The sequence below is a fragment of the Ascidia mentula genome, chromosome 8 (assembly GCF_947561715.1).
Source record: "Ascidia mentula chromosome 8, kaAscMent1.1, whole genome shotgun sequence".
Lineage (NCBI taxonomy): Eukaryota > Metazoa > Chordata > Ascidiacea > Phlebobranchia > Ascidiidae > Ascidia > Ascidia mentula.
In genome coordinates this window covers 19,641,384-19,661,885 of record NC_138573.1, presented here as the reverse complement: position 1 = coordinate 19,661,885, position 20,502 = coordinate 19,641,384, and the positions used below count along the sequence as shown (strand labels likewise).

General features: G+C 38.5%; 1 protein-coding gene across 1 annotated transcript; it reads right to left on the bottom strand.

The window, feature by feature from the left end:
• Nucleotides 1-8,996: 8,996 nt before the first annotated feature.
• LOC145912351 (cholesterol transporter ABCA5-like) lies at nucleotides 8,997-19,082 on the bottom strand. Its single transcript, XM_082999796.1, has 38 exons — nucleotides 18,928-19,082; nucleotides 18,680-18,852; nucleotides 18,540-18,594; nucleotides 18,245-18,389; nucleotides 18,089-18,165; nucleotides 17,759-17,925; nucleotides 17,619-17,705; nucleotides 17,423-17,564; nucleotides 17,180-17,365; nucleotides 16,983-17,127; nucleotides 16,748-16,907; nucleotides 16,528-16,694; nucleotides 15,182-15,378; nucleotides 14,951-15,070; nucleotides 14,754-14,892; nucleotides 14,608-14,698; nucleotides 14,309-14,448; nucleotides 14,012-14,149; nucleotides 13,701-13,867; nucleotides 13,529-13,646; nucleotides 13,359-13,472; nucleotides 13,180-13,301; nucleotides 12,984-13,125; nucleotides 12,824-12,933; nucleotides 12,602-12,769; nucleotides 12,415-12,528; nucleotides 12,224-12,361; nucleotides 11,979-12,166; nucleotides 11,663-11,792; nucleotides 11,298-11,405; nucleotides 11,122-11,250; nucleotides 10,995-11,066; nucleotides 10,841-10,941; nucleotides 10,614-10,784; nucleotides 10,425-10,544; nucleotides 10,252-10,369; nucleotides 9,971-10,135; nucleotides 8,997-9,703 (listed from the first exon to the last, which is right to left on the bottom strand). Exons 1-38 carry the CDS (start codon nucleotides 19,018-19,020, stop codon nucleotides 9,632-9,634), a joined length of 4,989 nt encoding a protein of 1,662 aa, XP_082855922.1. The 5' UTR covers nucleotides 19,021-19,082; the 3' UTR covers nucleotides 8,997-9,631.
• Nucleotides 19,083-20,502: the final 1,420 nt, after the last annotated feature.

Genomic DNA, 20,502 nt, shown 5'->3' with positions numbered 1-20,502 from the left:
CTAACCCTAACCCTAACCCTAACCCTAACCCTAACCCTAACCCTAACCCTAACCCTAACCCTAACCCTAACCCTAACCCTAACCCTAACCCTAACCCTAACCCTAACCCTAACCCTAACCCTAACCCTAACCCTAACCCTAACCCTAACCCTAACCCTAACCCTAACCCTAACCCTAACCCTAACCCTAACCCTAACCCTAACCCTAACCCTAACCCTAACCCTAACCCTAACCCTAACCCTAACCCTAACCCTAACCCTAACCCTAACCCTAACCCTAACCCTAACCCTAACCCTAACCCTAACCCTAACCCTAACCCTAACCCTAACCCTAACCCTAACCCTAACCCTAACCCTAACCCTAACCCTAACCCTACTAACCCTAACCCTAACCCTAACCCTAACCCTAACCCTAACCCTAACCCTAACCCTAACCCTAACCCTAACCCTAACCCTAACCCTAACCCTAACCCTAACCCTAACCCTAACCCTAACCCTAACCCTAACCCTAACCCTAACCCTAACCCTAACCCTAACCCTAACCCTAACCCTAACCCTAACCCTAACCCTAACCCTAACCCTAACCCTAACCCTAACCCTAACCCTAACCCTAACCCTAACCCTAACCCTAACCCTAACCCTAACCCTAACCCTAACCCTAACCCTAACCCTAACCCTAACCCTAACCCTAACCCTAACCCTAACCCTAACCCTAACCCTAACCCTAACCCTAACCCTAACCCTAACCCTAACCCTAACCCTAACCCTAACCCTAACCCTAACCCTAACCCTAACCCTAACCCTAACCCTAACCCTAACCCTAACCCTAACCCTAACCCTAACCCTAACCCTAACCCTAACCCTAACCCTAACCCTAACCCTAACCCTAACCCTAACCCTAACCCTAACCCTAACCCTAACCCTAACCCTAACCCTAACCCTAACCCTAACCCTAACCCTAACCCTAACCCTAACCCTAACCCTAACCCTAACCCTAACCCTAACCCTAACCCTAACCCTAACCCTAACCCTAACCCTAACCCTAACCCTAACCCTAACCCTAACCCTAACCCTAACCCTAACCCTAACCCTAACCCTAACCCTAACCCTAACCCTAACCCTAACCCTAACCCTAACCCTAACCCTAACCCTAACCCTAACCCTAACCCTAACCCTAACCCTAACCCTAACCCTAACCCTAACCCTAACCCTAACCCTAACCCTAACCCTAACCCTAACCCTAACCCTAACCCTAACCCTAACCCTAACCCTAACCCTAACCCTAACCCTAACCCTAACCCTAACCCTAACCCTAACCCTAACCCTAACCCTAACCCTAACCCTAACCCTAACCCTAACCCTAACCCTAACCCTAACCCTAACCCTAACCCTAACCCTAACCCTAACCCTAACCCTAACCCTAACCCTAACCCTAACCCTAACCCTAACCCTAACCCTAACCCTAACCCTAACCCTAACCCTAACCCTAACCCTAACCCTAACCCTAACCCTAACCCTAACCCTAACCCTAACCCTAACCCTAACCCTAACCCTAACCCTAACCCTAACCCTAACCCTAACCCTAACCCTAACCCTAACCCTAACCCTAACCCTAACCCTAACCCTAACCCTAACCCTAACCCTAACCCTAACCCTAACCCTAACCCTAACCCTAACCCTAACCCTAACCCTAACCCTAACCCTAACCCTAACCCTAACCCTAACCCTAACCCTAACCCTAACCCTAACCCTAACCCTAACCCTAACCCTAACCCTAACCCTAACCCTAACCCTAACCCTAACCCTAACCCTAACCCTAACCCTAACCCTAACCCTAACCCTAACCCTAACCCTAACCCTAACCCTAACCCTAACCCTAACCCTAACCCTAACCCTAACCCTAACCCTAACCCTAACCCTAACCCTAACCCTAACCCTAACCCTAACCCTAACCCTAACCCTAACCCTAACCCTAACCCTAACCCTAACCCTAACCCTAACCCTAACCCTAACCCTAACCCTAACCCTAACCCTAACCCTAACCCTAACCCTAACCCTAACCCTAACCCTAACCCTAACCCTAACCCTAACCCTAACCCTAACCCTAACCCTAACCCTAACCCTAACCCTAACCCTAACCCTAACCCTAACCCTAACCCTAACCCTAACCCTAACCCTAACCCTAACCCTAACCCTAACCCTAACCCTAACCCTAACCCTAACCCTAACCCTAACCCTAACCCTAACCCTAACCCTAACCCTAACCCTAACCCTAACCCTAACCCTAACCCTAACCCTAACCCTAACCCTAACCCTAACCCTAACCCTAACCCTAACCCTAACCCTAACCCTAACCCTAACCCTAACCCTAACCCTAACCCTAACCCTAACCCTAACCCTAACCCTAACCCTAACCCTAACCCTAACCCTAACCCTAACCCTAACCCTAACCCTAACCCTAACCCTAACCCTAACCCTAACCCTAACCCTAACCCTAACCCTAACCCTAACCCTAACCCTAACCCTAACCCTAACCCTAACCCTAACCCTAACCCTAACCCTAACCCTAACCCTAACCCTAACCCTAACCCTAACCCTAACCCTAACCCTAACCCTAACCCTAACCCTAACCCTAACCCTAACCCTAACCCTAACCCTAACCCTAACCCTAACCCTAACCCTAACCCTAACCCTAACCCTAACCCTAACCCTAACCCTAACCCTAACCCTAACCCTAACCCTAACCCTAACCCTAACCCTAACCCTAACCCTAACCCTACGTATTAAAATTTTATTTATGCTAACACGGCGTTTCAAAAATTTTCTAACTCTACCCGGTGTACCAAAATTAATTTTTATCCAACACGACGTATCAAATTTTATTTTCAAAAATTTTTTCCTACACATCGTTCCAAAATTTTTCTAATCCGTCGTATCAAATTGCATGCCAACTCACATGGCGTTTCACAAATTTTATACTCTTACCTGGGGGAACAAAGTTGCTTTCTTTACTCTACTTCAACTTGCTTTCATCCAGGACCCGATGACACTCTCGTGATCCAAACGTTTTTTTCAAAACCCTACAGATATGATTTACATTTAGCAAGGACAAGCAGAGCACGGGGATAAGCAATTTTAACAAACGATATATGGGACAGACCCCCAGAGTATAAATCTGGGACTATGTGTTGGATGTTCTCAAGGAAAAGTTGAAATAGAAACTAACTCATCTTACCAAAGCCTTTGTTCTTTAGCAACTGATTGATCCACATTGGTAGTTGATACCAGTTTTGAACAAATACTATCACAGTACCATGAGTAAATGCTTCGATTCGGATCAGACTAAACTCCTTGGTTTTCTGAGAGAATGGCATGGAGGAAAATTTTGTAATAAAAAACCCTAATGACCAACTACATGACTAGCATTTATCATCCTGACAAAATATTTCAAAAACACGGTCTGTGAACTAAATACAACAAAAAGTGGCAAAGCAAATATAACAACTGTTGCCTACTGGAGAGATTTTTTTAACAAAATTTACCTGTACACCATTTTATCATAAAAGTAAAGATAAATTTTTTATGATATAGATATTAAGGTTTATGTTTGGCCCGGACACCCTTCAAGTTTGTTGATAACACAAAAGGTTAACTCCTAAATAATCACTGTACTGCACATAACAGTTTAGTCACTTATTACCTATGGTACAATCTGGGTTTTTTTTTGTGTCATTTGTCTGTCATTGACCCAATTTTTTTAGAAATGTCACAAAAAATAAAAGCCGTTTTGGACACAATGTCCCAAAGGAAATTGGCTGGTAGATTATTCAAGTTGCTTACATTTTTGCGAACGAAAGTATTATGACGTAAATGACCAAAATAAATTGAAAATGTCCTAAATTTTTGCTGGCATTTTGGTCATTTGACAGAAATTTTTTAGTGAAAAAAAAAACCCAGGGTACAATGAAGAATTTTTTTATAATTGACGAATACTTAAAAAATGAAGGCCTAATGGTTTTTATTTTACTGGTGGTATACAAAAGGCACCAAAGTGGTACGCAAGAGCATTTGCCGAAAATGTTTTGCGCAGGAAAACTTACCTATACATTAAAATTTGAAATTATTTAGAATCATACACTTCATGGTTTAAAGGTGGTTTTCACTGTTTTTCGATGAAACGCAGATGGTTTACCATAACTGTGCTTGTGTATGACGTTTCAGTGGCATGTGATATAATTACGGTTGGGAACCACTGATCTATAGCAACTAAATCAATAAGGAACCTGAGAACAAAAAGGCCGGCCCATACTGTAAAAAGCTTTGACACATTTTATTTATTGCAATCATTTTATGATAATAGTTAAATTAATAAAACACATTTAAAACTGATAACAGCTTATATAGCCAAAACATTCAAAATCAAACCTGGAAATGCTTTTTGCAATATGAGTCAGCATTTTTGTTTTCAGAATTATATGTAAATATCCCAAACCTTACAAACTACACAATTATGCCACAGTTTGTATTCATTGTTTGCATAATAACTGTCTGTTGTATATTTAATGCTATACATTCAGTTGCCCATCAACACCGAGAACAAATAAAAGTAAATGTTACATTATTAAAAAATTTATGTCATTGAAAAATATGTAAAGCAAACTGAGGTAAGATCAGGGTCCCCTCTGTTACGATGGCCCCCTCAGTTAAAATGGCCCCTCAGATAAGATGGTCCCCTCTGTTAAGATGCCCCCCTCAGATAAGATGGTCCCCTCTGTTAAGATGCCCCCCTCAGTTAAGATGGCCCCCTCAGTTAAAATGGCCACTCAGTTAAGATGGCCCCCTCAGTTAAAATGGCCACTCAGATAAGATGGTCCCCTCTGCTAAGATGGCCCCCTCAGTTAAGATAGCCCCTTCATTTAAGATGGCCCCTCAGATAAGATGGTCCCCTCTGTTAAGATGCCCCCCTCAGTTAAGATGGCCCCCTCAGTTAAAATGGACCCTCAGATAAGATGGTCCCCTCTGTTAAGATGCCCCCCTCAGTTAAAATGGCCCCCTCAGTTAAAATGGCCACTCAGTTAAGATGGCCCCCTCAGTTAAAATGGCCCCTCAGATAAGATGGTCCCCTCTGTTAAGATGCCCCCCTCAGTTAAGATGGCCCCCTCAGTTAAAATGGCCACTCAGTTAAGATGGCCCCCTCAGTTAAAATGGCCACTCAGATAAGATGGTCCCCTCTGCTAAGATGGCCCCCTCAGTTAAGATGGCCCCTTCATTTAAGATGGCCCCTTCATTTAAGATGGCCCCCTCTGGGCCCCTTGAAACATTTTGTTGATTTTTTAAATAAATAGCATAGCGCCAGCTTAAACACGAAATTTACTACGCTGACCTCACACAAAAACATTCCTTTTTACAAACTACAGGCGACGATATGCTGTTAATGTTTACCAATGAAAAAATCAATCCCAGATAGAAGCGGCAATGTTAGTAAAACTAAAACAAAATATCGTTTTTCCAACCTACCTGAGACTACTATATATCAATATGGAAAATAGCCTAACTGGAAATCCATAACTGACAATAAATGAACTTGAAAATACAGGTTTGTTAACTTTGTTTACGTTAGCCTGCCTACATTTCTCCCGGCGCCAAATTATCGAATGTTAATTGGTTGTGACGTCACGATTTAATCAAGCGTGTCCAACAGCAAACCATGCTAACTATTGTTTCAAAATGGGTTTGGATTTATTGTGGATAAAGCAATGACTAATGTTTACCAAACTTTCGCATTTTACTACTTTTTTCTGGAATGTTTGTAAGTGGCGAATCGTGTATAGGCACTATATGGAACTGCAGTACCCCATATATTCCCACTTGTTATTGACGATCACATCCACTATCAGTCTACCAAGCCAATATTATCTTCAGGCCGCATCTCTGTATTTCTATGGAAAAGACTTTCCCGGTTGGGAATTGCCCTTCTCGAACTTTGTCCTGCGTAACAGAGTAAAATTGTGTGTAACAATGCAATGGGTCATGCAGTGTTTTGGTTGAATGAGCGCAGATGAACAGGCTGTTGCCAGGGCGATTTTCAGCGTGTTTGGGGCAGTTTTACTTTGGTTTTCAGGGTTATTAGCCAGGCAGTAAATTGGTAGAGGGTGCTGTTGTACATGTAGCTGAAAAACTACCCAAATATTGAGGTTGATTTTGTGAAAAAATGAATCACAGAAAGTATGTTCAATTTGTGATTTTCTGTTAGTGCCGACCCTTGGCAAGGAATTGTGGCCAAATTTATAATGGAAATAACTACTTAAACTGCTCCCCCGGGGGCATTTTGACCCTCTGTTGGCCATTATTTTGGCCAAAAAAGCAGAAAAAAGTGTAGGTTTGTTTTGTGAAAAAATGAATCACAGAAAGTTACCTCCATTTGCGATTAAGTGAAGCCACCAACCCTCCTCTACACAATTCATGAAGAATTAGATGTCTTGTAATTGTCTTGGGGCCCCACCGGGGCTGTTTGTACACCCCCTAGGACTGACAATTTAGCAGTTAGCCTTTGCAAAACCCCCCAATGTGCTGTCTTAATGCAGCTGCAATCAATTTTTTTTCTGTTCAGCAATAGTAGTCCCCTTCATGAGTCATCAGACCCGGCAATTGTTTTTGGCAAACAAGAGAAACTGTAACCAGGTGCACAATAACAAATGACTTCTAAAACTCAATTTTTAGGATTTAATTGAGAGATGCGGCCTTCAATTCGCTCTGCATACTTGCACAGTGTAATCATTGGCATTAAGTCAGTAATCATCTCCCAGCTTTTAAAAACGGGATGTTTTTTTTTTGACCACATCGGGATTTGAATCACCCGCCCATGTTTGTGTTTTTTACCCAGAGGATAAAGCTTATTCCCATGAGTGCCACCAAGCGACAGTCACTGCTGCTTGTTTATTTGTTATTAGACGATCTGATCATACTCCCCCGCGACACTGATGTAGAGCGCCCGGCGCCCGCCTCGAGACTCAAGTAGGGGTTATTGATGTTCTTTGTGGAGGGAAATTTGTTCGCGTATGCTGTGGCACTTGTCGATCTGTGATGGTGCTTCAGGCAGCTCAGCTAAATCTGGTGCTGAAACGCTTTCGGCTACTGGCGAACGCTTTGGGAATTAAGTGATAATTCCACCGAATGCACGTAAATGTTACTATAGCAGCATCTCACTTGTTCTAGCTACGAGCCGCCACTGGTGTTGGCAATAATTCAGAAATACTGTTTTACCAAATGTTTGCAACACACGCTTTCCCTCCGAGCTCAACCCGGTGCAACTAATGGCGCAACACACTGAAATGCGGGCAGGGCGGGAATAAAAGAAGAACTGATCGGTCAAACCCTTGTTTCTGTGAAGAACGTCGTTAGTAGAATTAATCAGATTATTGTGTTGTCCAGTAGTTTCTATAGCAAGTCTTGATCTCCCCTTTCTATCAGCATCACCATGACAGCGCGCACCTTGACCGTTGGAATGGCCCCAACCCTTCCGTCTGTAATGTTGTGTCTGATGATAAGCAGTTAACAAAAGACTTGCTTGGTCTGAGCATTGCTAGTGTTGTCACCCGAACAGTTCCTTCAGAGTGTTGAAACATATTTCCATACAGAGGAAGAACAACCATCGCAGTTTCCTGGTCACTATTGCACAGGTAAGCAAACAAACATTGATTAATTAATTGAGATTTGTATGCGCTGCTTGAACGCAAGGACTGCCCGTCACTTTGAACGTAACGTGCCTGAAGGCCGCATCTCTGTATTTCTATAGAAAAGACTTTCCCGGTTGGGAAATGCCCTTCTCGAACTCTGTCCTGCGTAACAGAGTAAAATTATGTGTAACAATGCATCTCACCATTAAATCCCCAAAATTGAGTTTTAGAAGTCATTTGCCTTCATGCACCTGGTGACAGTTTCTCTTGTTTGCCAAAAACAATTGCCGGGTCTGATAACTCATGAAGGGGGACTACAATTGCTGAACAGAAAAAAAAATGATTTCAGCCGCATTAAGACAGCACATTGGGGGTTTTTGCAAAAGCTAACTGCTAAATTGTCAGTCCTAGGGGGTGTACAAACAGCCCCGCTGGGGCCCCAAGACAGTTACAAGACATCTAATTTTTAATGAATTGTGTAGAGGAGGGTTGGTGGCTTCACTTAATGGCAAATGGAGGGTACTTTCTGTGATTCATTTTTTCACAAAACAAACCTACATCTTTTTCTGCTTTTTTGGCCAAAATAATGGCCGACAGAGGGTCAAAATACCCCCTAGGAGCGGTTAAAGTAGTTATATCGAATATAATTTTGACTACAATTTCTAGACAAGGGTCGGAACTAACAGAAAATCACAAATTGACCATACTTTCTGTGATTCATTTTTCCACAAAATCAACCTCAATATTTGGGTAGTTTTTCAGCTATATGTTCAACAGCACCCTCTACCAATTTACTGCCTGACTAATAACCCTGAAAACCATAGTAAAACTGCCCCAAACACGCTGAAAATCGCCCTGGCAACAGCATGTACATCTGCGCTCATTCAACCAAAACACTGGCGCCCATGCTTGACCCATTGCATTGTTACACATAATTTTACTCTGTTACGCAGGACAGAGTTCGAGAAGGGCATTTCCCAACCAAGAAAGTCTTTTCCATAGAAATACAGAGATGCGGCCTATACCCAAAATATTTGGGTAGGTATGGCCTTGAGTTTTGGGTACTTTCCCGGAGAACCCAAAAAAATGTTAGGTATTTTTCGTTTATTTCCACAGACAGGATTTATTGCTAATTAGTAATTTGAGTTTCAAAAGTTTGCTTTTCCTTACCCGGCGTAACAAAGTTGTATTTTGTCCCTCACGTCGCAGCGCTCACACGGCGTTTCAAAAGTTTGCTTTCGTTTGCCAGAAATAACGAAGTTGCAAGTTTTCTTAACAATCGTGTTTTGATCAGTGTGCATTTTCTTAAAGCAAACCACGGTTTGATTGTTGCCACATTTTAATAAACTGCTTCCACAACATCATGTCACGTTATTTAAACACATCTAAAAATTCACTGAAAAATGTTATGACCGTTCAGCAACAAGATCGCAATGTGGTAGAGGTAAGTTTGAGATATATTTGACCAAAGTAGCAACATATTGTGGTAAAAAAAAGTGTTTACTGTTTTCAAATCGATCTTTGCAACTAGCGAAATGAACAAGTAATAATTGGTGCCCTGGAGTAAAGCAACGTATAAGTTTATACAAAATATACAGGATTGAAATGAAACGATTTTATGATGAAACGAAATATCAATGTGACCCCTGACCTGTGCAGTGAATCTCTTGTGAATAAAAATACAATAAAGTTGATAAAAAGGCTAAACATGCATTTAGTTCATAGTTAAAACTTGCCGATTGACCTACAATGTCGTCAAACGAAAGTTGCATAAATTAAAACATGACAGTAAAACAAGTCCTTGCAATGGCAACAAACATCACATTTAGTGCAATTATACTCATGCATAACAATTTGTCAGTCAAGAGGCAAAAATACAGATATAAACTATAATAAAATAAAGTTAATACTTAGTGCAGATGACATCATCACAACACAATATAAACTTTCAACTGTTTAAACTTCTTCTGTTTCTTGTGGTTCAATACTTTCCTCACGTTCTTGCTCACGAGCAAATTGCAAGAAAACCTGAAAACAGCAATAATCTATTTAACCGAAGATTCTGTTGAATTATACCCAAACAATGCAAAGGTAAACTACTTCACTAAAAAGCAGAGGGTTTGACGAAGAATAAGCTTCAATCTTATGTTACAAATCATAGTTATAACGGGCCCATGTACAGTTACTCGGTGTTTGTAAGTATGTGGTTTCATGCTAGCAGAGTATATTAATATTACGTTTAAAATAACATAGATGCTCTGCAATAAAATAAACCAATCTTATATTTGTACTAACTTGTTCCAGAGTGGACTGACTAAAACTGTATTCCTCAACCCCAAGTTCAACCTTGGCATTCTCAAACTGGGAAAACACATCAGAAAGTGAAGTAACGTCATCCTGGGAAACTTTGTACACAAACCGACTGCTGAATTGCTCTGGTTTTCCAGTGTTTCTAAACAACTAAAGAAAGATAAAGAAAAAATTACAAACAGAAAAGTAAATTAGTTTGGTCGCCATATGTTACTTGATACCTTAATTTATCAAAATTATTCTCACAACATTAAAAGAAAATTAACCTTTTCAACAAACTCGTGAAGGGTCTTGGAAGAAATTTCATCAACTTTTTTGAGTTTCACTTCCAAAATATAACCCTGGCCAAACTTGCTTTTCAGATGTTGGGTTGAACCGATGCATCTGCGTAATTATCAACATAAACTTTTTGTATGTTGTTTATTTGTCAGGAACATACTTAAGGTTGCCAAGAACCATGATAGCAACCCTTGAGCAAAGAGCATCAGCTTCCTCCATGTAATGAGTGGTAAGTATTGCTCCTCTGCTTGTGCCTTCAAATGCTGTGCTGATAGTTTGCCTGTGATTTCACATAAGGTTTCAACTTATCTACAATTATATTTGAAGGTCACATATTAAGGTCACGTACCACATGAAACGTTTAGTTTTTGGGTCCATTCCTGTGGAAGGTTCGTCCAAAAGTACCACTTGGGGGTTTCCTAGCATTGCTATAGCAAAACATAATTTCCTCTTGGTGCCACCAGAGAGTGCTTTAGCACGTTTGTTTTTGTGTTCTTCCACGCCAAGAGCTTTTATAAAGCTGAACAATAAAACTTGTATGTAAACATGGCCAACTTCAGCCTATGTATAACAAACCTGTCAACTGTTGGGTCTATGCTGCTTTTCTTGATTCCATGAGCAACTGCATAAATCTCAAGATGTTCTTTTAACGTGATGTTTTCCCACAGCGGGTTGTCCTTAATACAAACATGTTACTCGCACCCTAACCCTGACCTCTTTCCTAACTCACCTGAGAGCAATAACCCATCTCCCTGAACACAGACGATAAATTTGAGTGAATCTCATTCCCAGAAATAAATATCTGATAACAAAATATTTTGGATTACCAAAAGTTTAAATAATTGTTCACCACCAACCTTTCCTCTTGTTGGAGCAATATCAGCTGTTATCATATTCATAGCTGTTGTTTTTCCTGCTCCATTTGGTCCGAGTAGGCCCAGAACTTGCCCAGGATAAACCATCAGTGACAGATCACCAACAGCTGTCTACAAATTACATCTAAAGTTTTGAAGAAACATTTAAAAATCTTTACCTTTTTTGAATCAGCTTTTTTAGATTTCTTGCACCAGTTATTTTTGTGTGTTTTGATAAAAGTTTTGTGGAGATGGTGGACAACCACGACCGGCTCAACTTCTTCTTGCTGGAACAGAACATAAGATTCAACTTTGTTAATATTGCATGATATCAAAGTGTGCCTGAAGTTATAAAGGGAAAAAATACCAACAGGGTTAAATCAGGCTACTGTCAATAAATTAGTTTACAAACAAGCTTTGTTCACTTTATTCTCATGTTTAATAATATTTTGGCCTCCAAGTCAAAAAGTTAACCCTATCTACTCCTGTGCTAACCCAGAAATTCAGTTTTCCACAAATACATTTTAACAGATATTTTGCCAACCTCGTGTGAAATGACCCGAGCCACCTTCTCCCTCTCTTCTTTAACATCGCTGTCCAATAAATCATCATCACTATTCAATTCCCCATCTCCATCATCTTCAGAAGTATCACCAATCGCCCGATAACGAAACCTTTGATTCAAATTAGGTGCAAACAATATTGACAAGCCATATTTCACAAAATAGTTCAATGAAATGGATCTCCGGTGAAACAATTTGCTCAAGTAATGTTTTAGGCCTTAAACTTTTACTCAACACAACACAATTGCATCTGATTAAAAATTTCTCGTTTAAAACATAGAGAATTACAAAGCTTACTTCATTGTGCAAACATCCTTTAAATTTCCTCCATCTTTCAACACTGAGAAGATGATGAGAAGAAAAAACATAACAATGATGTGGATGTAAGTCATCATAATTGAGAAGGGTACCATGGGGTGGGTCCAGTCAAAATATACATGGGATGGGATTTCAGTTATGTTTCGGAAAGCAAATATCATGTAGATCTAACATACACTGGTTGTAATAAACATTTTAAACACCAAAACAATAATATTAGAAACCTTCAGAATGTAGTAGACGCCACTGAATCCAGCATAAGGAGGTAACAATATTACAAACACAATATTTATATAAAGTGCAGCATCTGTTGAACCCAACTGGTCAAGAAGTGAGACAACAAGGTATGGAATAAGTGTCAACTGGAATGCATGAAATTTGTAACAACTTATATTTATAACACATGTAAACCAACCAATTGCATCAGATTGAACCAAGTTGCCTGCGCTGTTTCATATTTGTCGTACAAGAAATTTCCACAATATGAAAAAAGTACACCAGATCCTCCCCAGCCAATGAATAAGAGAACCTTAGAAAATAATTTTTAAAATGTCGCAAAACATCAAAACTCGGACAAAACCATATTAAAAAAATAGTTTTACCATTGCAGCAAGAGCCCCTGATGTAAACAATGGAACTTGGAATGCCAAAACAGCAATGATCAGAGCTACCCCGGTGAAGAAGAACCAGAGATAATCGATGAAGAATGATGCAAACCAATAAAGTTCAAACGTCACTCCAGATACCCTCAGTTGAGTGTTGATTTTTAACTGAAACAATAAAACTATTTAAAATCCGGAATGTCAAAATATGTTGTGACTTACTTCTCTTTCTTGAACAGCATTAAATGCTGCAAATGACATTGGAATAAGTAGTGCCATAGCTGCCATCATCACTCCACCAAACACAGCTCCATTGAATGGAGGTTGGGCATCTAACACATGAACGGATTAATTGTTTGCAATTTATTATAATGTAACTTACTTATTGCCGGCCACTGTTTGTTGTAAGTAGTGATGGGAGGGGAACTTCTGTTGAACATAGAGACAACCGATGAACTGAAGATGTTTATGATGGAAGGTAGAGTGTGCGTTCCACTTGTGTTGAACAAAGCTTTGTATCTCATCTAAGCAATGATACAGTGGTATGCAGCAACCTTGACAAGCTTTTGAAAACTCACCTGTGATGTTGTGTAAGTGTTGATGTCGGCCGCCATCCAACTATTGCTTGTATTTAAGTTGATCAAGTCATTGGGATGCAACTTTATATTTGTGTTACTCGTAAACAAGTCAAGTGGAGACTCTGTGCCACAAACCTTTCATGAAAAGTCTATTAACCAATCAGCTGGAAGAAACAAACCTGTTGAATTTTTGAACAACAATGCATCATAAGCAGAAGAGTTGATCAATATGAGAGGTGGATCCTTAGAGTTAGTGGTGCCTGATTGTAAATTCATCAAAGCAGCTGCCCCAACTAAACATACACTATATTAATATTTCATTACTAAACCAGTTTCTACAGGTACTTACTACACAAGCCAATAGGTAACAGCACACCAACAATAATGGCTGCCGGGTTTCGAATGTAAACCAAACACATTCTCCAAGCAAGGGCTAACCAAATTTTCCATGCTGATTTTTCACCTTTCTATAAGCATAGGGCATTCAACATAGATTCACTTATCATCATGAAATCTTTTACCTCGCACTGTGTTGGATCAAATGCCGAGTTATTTGCAACAACTTGAATAACCGAATCCCCATTTTTAATTCCAGTTTCTTTTTCAGTTGCTCCATAACTTGGGTTATCATAATTCCCGGACATAGATCGAAGTCTTTGAGAAATCGATTGGTTTAATAATGGCCCATCTGCAAAAAAATGTGCCTTTGTACAAAACAAACATAAAAATTAATAGATTTCTGTTTTGGTAAAAGGAGCAGGTTCTCTAAATTAGTTAACGTCAGTTAAACTTCAAATAACTAAAATTTTTATTTTTTCCACTGATGCACAACCTTCGCTCTCGGAATGACTCTCAGTTGATTCATCTTCTTCACCAATTTTCAAGAACACTTCCTCCAGGGTTGTCATGGAAACACCAAAACTTTGTATATTTAACTCATTTCCCCTTACTTCCAAATCATGGAAAAGTTCTAAAAGATATTTTAACTTTTTAGAAAGTATTTTTTTGTCACTCCAAACTTGAGGTAATGTCAGAAGTTACTGAAAATGAAATGGAAATCTTTCAGCAGTTAAAAACAATCAGTTTTAAACTACTTCTGCAGCAACTAATCATAATTAGTAACTTTTACCTGAAAACTTTGAAACTTCAGTTAATGGCAGAGTATACCCAAGTTCGAAACCAGTGGAACGTAAAAGTTCAGAGCCATTAACATGCGATGAAACACATTCTGTTATTTGTGGTTGATCACCAGATGATTTCGCAACCACTCTGTGGAAGTCAAATTGTATTTATATTTTGATTCACACACGATTAAGAGCAATTATCAGCATCAGTTAAAACGTTTCAGGATCAGCAGTGTTTGTGAGCATAGTGAATGTCACTGTCTCCCTAATTGTCATAACAACAACAACTGTCAATAGGACCTACCCAAGGTGGTATCCAACCCCAAACTTGTTCTTAAGAAACAAAGAAGATCCCACGCATCGAAGTCTTCCTTTGCTAATAATTGCTTTACGATCTGGATAAAAACAAATATTTAGCCAAGTAACAACAAGGATGAATGAGTGATGAACCTGCAAGAATGTCAGCTTCATCCATAAAATGTGTGGTAAGCAAAGTCACTTTTCCTTCTCTTCTGGACCGCAAAACCTCCCACAAGTTGTTACGAGAAAATGGATCCATGCCAGCTGTTGGCTCATCCAAAATCAAAATCTGTTTAAAAAAGTTATAAATAAAACCAGTTTGAGCAAACTTTATATGTTTTAAAAACCTTTGGGTCTCCTAATATCGCAATACCAACAGACAACTTCCGTTTCTGACCTCCAGACAGTTTTATAGAATATGTGTCCTTTTGTGTTTCTAATCCAATAAGTTTTATAACTCTTTCAATCTGGAAAGTCAAATGAGTAAGACTTTAAAGGAGGACTTGAATAAACCAATACTAATAGTTTGTGCTAAATTCACAAATTCTCACAATGACCATTGGATAAATAAATTTTACCTCTGGTTTTGCCAATTGATCATCAATTCCCTTAATTCCAGCAAATATTTCTAAATGTTCTTGAACAGTAAGTTTTTCAAAAAGAACATTGTGTTGTGGACATACACCTGTCATTTGTCTGATATGTGACATATGGTTTGGGTTAGAAACATCAAAATCAAACACAGTTGCACGACCACTTGTGCTGTCAATAAATCCTGCAAAATAATCTTTGTATCACCACAAAAAATTAACAAATTTAAATGCATTTATAAAACATTTGGTCATGATTTGATTGATCATTGCTAGGGATGGTTAATAAACAAAGATAAACTATTTTAGAACAGTTCAATTGAACCCAATTCTTTTCTGTTTTTGCTCAGTGTGTTGTTGTTGCCATATTAAAAGTAAACAACATGTTATGTGCCATTGCATACTCACAACCTATATACAATTGCTGTGTTCAAAACAAGGTGTAAAACCCATGTGACTGCTGAGAAATTCATTATTCAAACAATTTGATTGTAACTACAATCATTCTCGATGTGAAATGCAAGCGAGAGGACAAAATGGTGCAGTAAAATAGTGGGGGGAGGGGGGGGGGGCAATAGTTTAGATAAGAAGCAGAACAGAGGGTTCCCTTGGGTCATGCGATAAAAACCAAAGGTTAAAAGGAGTGAAATCAAATGTAATGTGATAACATCGGGGATGATTGTAGTTACAATTAAAAGTTATGAAAAATATTTCTTTGCAGTTACGTGGCTTTACTGTTTGTTTAGAACATTTGCAAAACCATGAGTTGTGTTCCTAAGTTTATTGCTGTGTTGTCATAACAACCCCCTAACCTGAATTAGCTAAAATGATTCTTACCTCAAGTTGATCAAAAGGATAAAAGCAGGAGTGTGATATATTTTACACATTATGTGCAATTTAAGTTATAATTATGAAAGAAAATATAAAGTAATGTAAATAGACATGTTGGAGAGTTAGAGACAGATTCATCTTGTTTGAATTAATTTCAGTTTACAATCAGATTCATTTGGATTTATTCCCATGCTGACTAATATGTTAAAGTCCATTATTTAAAAAGACAAATAAATCCAATCCATGGGTAAAATTGTGATAAAACATTATAATAATGTTTTTATTGCTGCACCAACACCATTCTGTAGTTTTTGGAATTATCAATTTGAACAAACTTTAACAATTGTTGTTTGCTTAGTTGTGAAAAGCTACTATAAGTTAGTGAAAAAAGTTGTTAGACACATTATTTACAATTATCATTGTTATTGACAAACATGAAGATATTTCTTTCCCTAAAAACATCATTTCAGATAACCTTGGGTTTTACCCCCAAAAAAACAAACCAGTTAAAATGTTGAACAATGTTGTCTTCCCGGCCCCATTGTGACCTAACAAAGCAGTAATTTGACCTTCATAGATATCCAATGACATATTTTTTAAAGCTGTTGTAGATTCAGCTTGCTTTGTTAAAATTCCATCAGAAGCAAATATCTTTGTCACATTTTGAATTCTACAAAAACTTCCTGTTATATTTTTAAAGAAACACCCAAAGCAATTTTAAACCTTATTGCTTCTTTCCCAATAAACGACTCATCAATTGGTTCTATATTCTCTGCAGGATTGTGTTCCGGTGTGTAAGCATCATGATTTAGTTTTTTCTTTGATGGGCACCAAAATGATGGGAGGATACAAAACAATGGGTGTTGGTGTTGTCCGTATTCACCTGTTTTATGAGAAATATTCAACACAACGTCGCTACCCACTGAAAATTTACATGTAATATAAAAAAACTTTTTACCAGGTACGACACTGTCAAGGTAGAGTGTGATGGCGAAATAAAGGAAAATATCAACTGGTAACATAACGAGAGCAACACCAACTGGGTTTTGTCCAATCCATATATTACTGAACAAAGCACCACCAGAAATATCAAGCAATGATACCTGAATATGGAAAAACTTTTAAATGATATTTTCAATGACAAGTTTCTCTTACTTGTCCAATAGCAACAGCAAATGCAACAGGGGACAACAAACTTAAAGCCCACAAAGCTGGGGTTGAAATTGTTGTCAAAGTTGGTAGTAGAGAGAGTAATGACATCACAATAGTCAACAAACTACCCAGTCCTCCAGCAGCCTTCGGGTTGTTAAAAAAGGGTGAAAGCATGAAACCCATCATTTCCTGTAACCATGCATCAATGACAACACACATTTTGTATTAAACAACTTCCTTTCTTACCAATGTTAATCCATACATAAAAAACAGCAGAAAAAGAAGGAAAAAATCACTATTGGGAAAAAGTTGACCAAATTTTGCAAGGAGAGTAATGACAATGGTCATCACAAATATAATGATGAAATATGTCAAAGCCCATGCAGACCTGAACATTGCAAAGTTGTTTAAGGTGATTTAAACCAAGATATGTTACGCTCACCATAATGAGAGGCTACTCAGGCCCATCATCTTCATGGCTTCCTTAATTTTCTTTTGTTTCTCAAAAACGATGAAAACCAAAAGGAAACTGAAAACTTTTCAATAATTTCCCGGAGATTTTAACAAAACATTGCTACTCACGTTAGAAATGGTGAAAAGGCCAAAACCAAATAAAGTGAAGCAATTATCTGAAATGTTAAACTATTCGAAGTGCCAGGAAGTTTTGGATACAGCTGTGCAGATATTGTGGGATATGAATACGAACTGTTGTGAAGAAGCTGAAACATAATCATGTGAAAGTGGAAAGACTAAAATTTATTTAAAAACTTTCTTATATCAGGCATTTTTTGCAAATTGCCCACAGTGTTAACTGCCACCTTGCTCAAATAATATTTACTCTGGGTTAATAAAAACATGAATTTTAACAAAAGTACAATATATTGCAAAAAAACCTGTATAATTGCTGTCAACAGAACTTTGAAGAAAGGTAAAGCCAAGTGTTAAGTAGTTTTCAGATGGACATGAACTGTTTCTGCCACGACAGTTTGCTAAAAATGCAATAGTTAAAGATTTATACAGTGAACAACATTATACAGTAAACTACTACACTAAGGAAATACATCTTACTTTCTGAGGAATCATGCAAGTTTTCACCAGGAAGTGAACCAAATGGGAATCTTAAGGCATATTTGTGAACATCATTGGAATCAGGAAAATATATTCCGATTGGTTTTAATTGACTGTTGTTCTCATAGTGTAAATCCATCTCTGTCTAATACATGCAAAAAATACAGTAAAAAAAACATTTCGTTGGTAGTCGTTCTATTTTATAATTTGGTATCATTAGTCTAATCTTCAGCAAAATTCTTTGCAAATTATTGTTCTAATGTACAGGAAATATAAAATAACACATTCAAGTTACTTGTGATTGGAAATACTGGAAAGTGTAGTTGTTCAACAATCTGTTTTGCATCAGCCTGAGTGAAACAAGTTTCTTTTTAACAAACTAACCCAATTTATAATCTTTGTTCTAAACCATATTCTTGGGTACAGGGTACTTACTGTCTTGCTAGTGGAAAGTCAGGTGCAACATATATCAGAGAGTTGGGTGGTATTGGCCTTTCAGTCAGTGCAACGCTACTGTTATTGGGTATATATGGATATACTGTTGGTTTGTATGCTGCAACTTTCAGTATAACAAGTAGAACAACAAAGTATATCGGCATCACAACTTCCTGCAAAACATTTTTACTATCAATAAAACCAACCTTATGGTTAAGAGAAATGTAGAAATACACAAACATATATACCTGGATTGTTGGACCCTTCTCTCTTATCTTCAACAAAAAGTTACGGTACAATAATGTTTTTATTTGAAGCCATGTCAATGACCGTGACCCCATGCTTAACAAACTTTAAAAGATGGATCTGCAAAAAATGTAATTTATTATTCAAGTGGGCTAGTTTTACACCCAGAAAGTTAACATCAAAACACAAAGTAGCGTTGGTAGCATCCACCACAACATGAGAGTCAGCTGCTGATGATCCGTAAGCACAGAAGTGAAATATTTTACGCTTTAACGTTTTTTCTTTTTTGTAGAAAATAATTGTCACGCTTTGTCAGAAAAATTTTTGGGAAAATTCCGTCGCTAATTTTGTCATGCAAAGCTAAAAAAGCAGGCCCGCCCGTACTAAGTTTAGTGGGATAGTTTTAGGTGTATCTGAGATATCTGGTGGAAAACTATAAATTATTTAAAAAAAAGTAATTGCTTTAAAAGTAATGATGACGTAATAATTACGTCAACTGTCGCCAACTAGTATACATAGTTATACCAAATTGAAAAAAATAGTCGGCTGTATTTCTGAAGCGTTTGGCAAAAAGCTGACAGAAGCAAGTGACATATATTTTGGTTAAGTACCGCCATTCGTGTTGAATTACGATCGTGCGATGTGAACCGGTTTTGCCCGTCATTGCACAGCGAAATGGCATGTGGGACAACGCCGCAGCTGGGGGCTGCTTTGATGAGAGTTTGTCGTTGTATTACATCGTTTGGGGTTTTGTGCTTGACAGGGATAATTTATCTTACGCAATCGGCTGGAGATACTCTCATATCAACATGGTATATATACGACCACATTGCCTTTCTCGAACAATACCACCCATCGCGTGACTGCCTGTTGTACGAAACCACTTTTCCCTTTTTGACCATTTAATTCGATTCTATTTGGCCCATTCGATTCTATCAATAAACAATTATTCGGATTATATTGCCCAACCGCTTATCCAATAGCACATGCGAAGCCAACAGATCAGCCGACCTTCATTAAGACAAATTGCCTGGACAGCGACACTGACAAATATACTTAACCCAAATCAGGACCCACGGGCCGCAAAAAAACATCCCGAGTGGGTTGGATTGACCTGATTTGCAGTCAGGTATACAAGCATTCGTCTGCAGTGCAAAAATATCTCATTAACGAATCATGCCCAGAGATTTATTATCAACACGACCACAACACAGAACTAAAAATAATTTAAGAGAAGCACGATATAACGGGAGTGTCTGAAACGCGTTGTGTTTCCTCGGACATTCAAATTAAATAGGCGTACATCAATTATTTGTAAAAAAAACAACAGGCTCTTCCTAAATAAGTACAAATACAAAATTGTGGTTTTAAAACATGAGATAAAATATACACCTAACAATTAACAAAACTATCTTGTCTTGAACCCAACACCCACGGCATTTTATCACCAAAATTACTCTTGATACCTTGGAAAACAAATGATACAAAAAACCATTCTGTGAGAGTGAGTTAAATACGTCTGATTTGGAAGTAAAAATGGTGATAAAAACTTTGACGGGGTTTACAGTGGAGCCTGA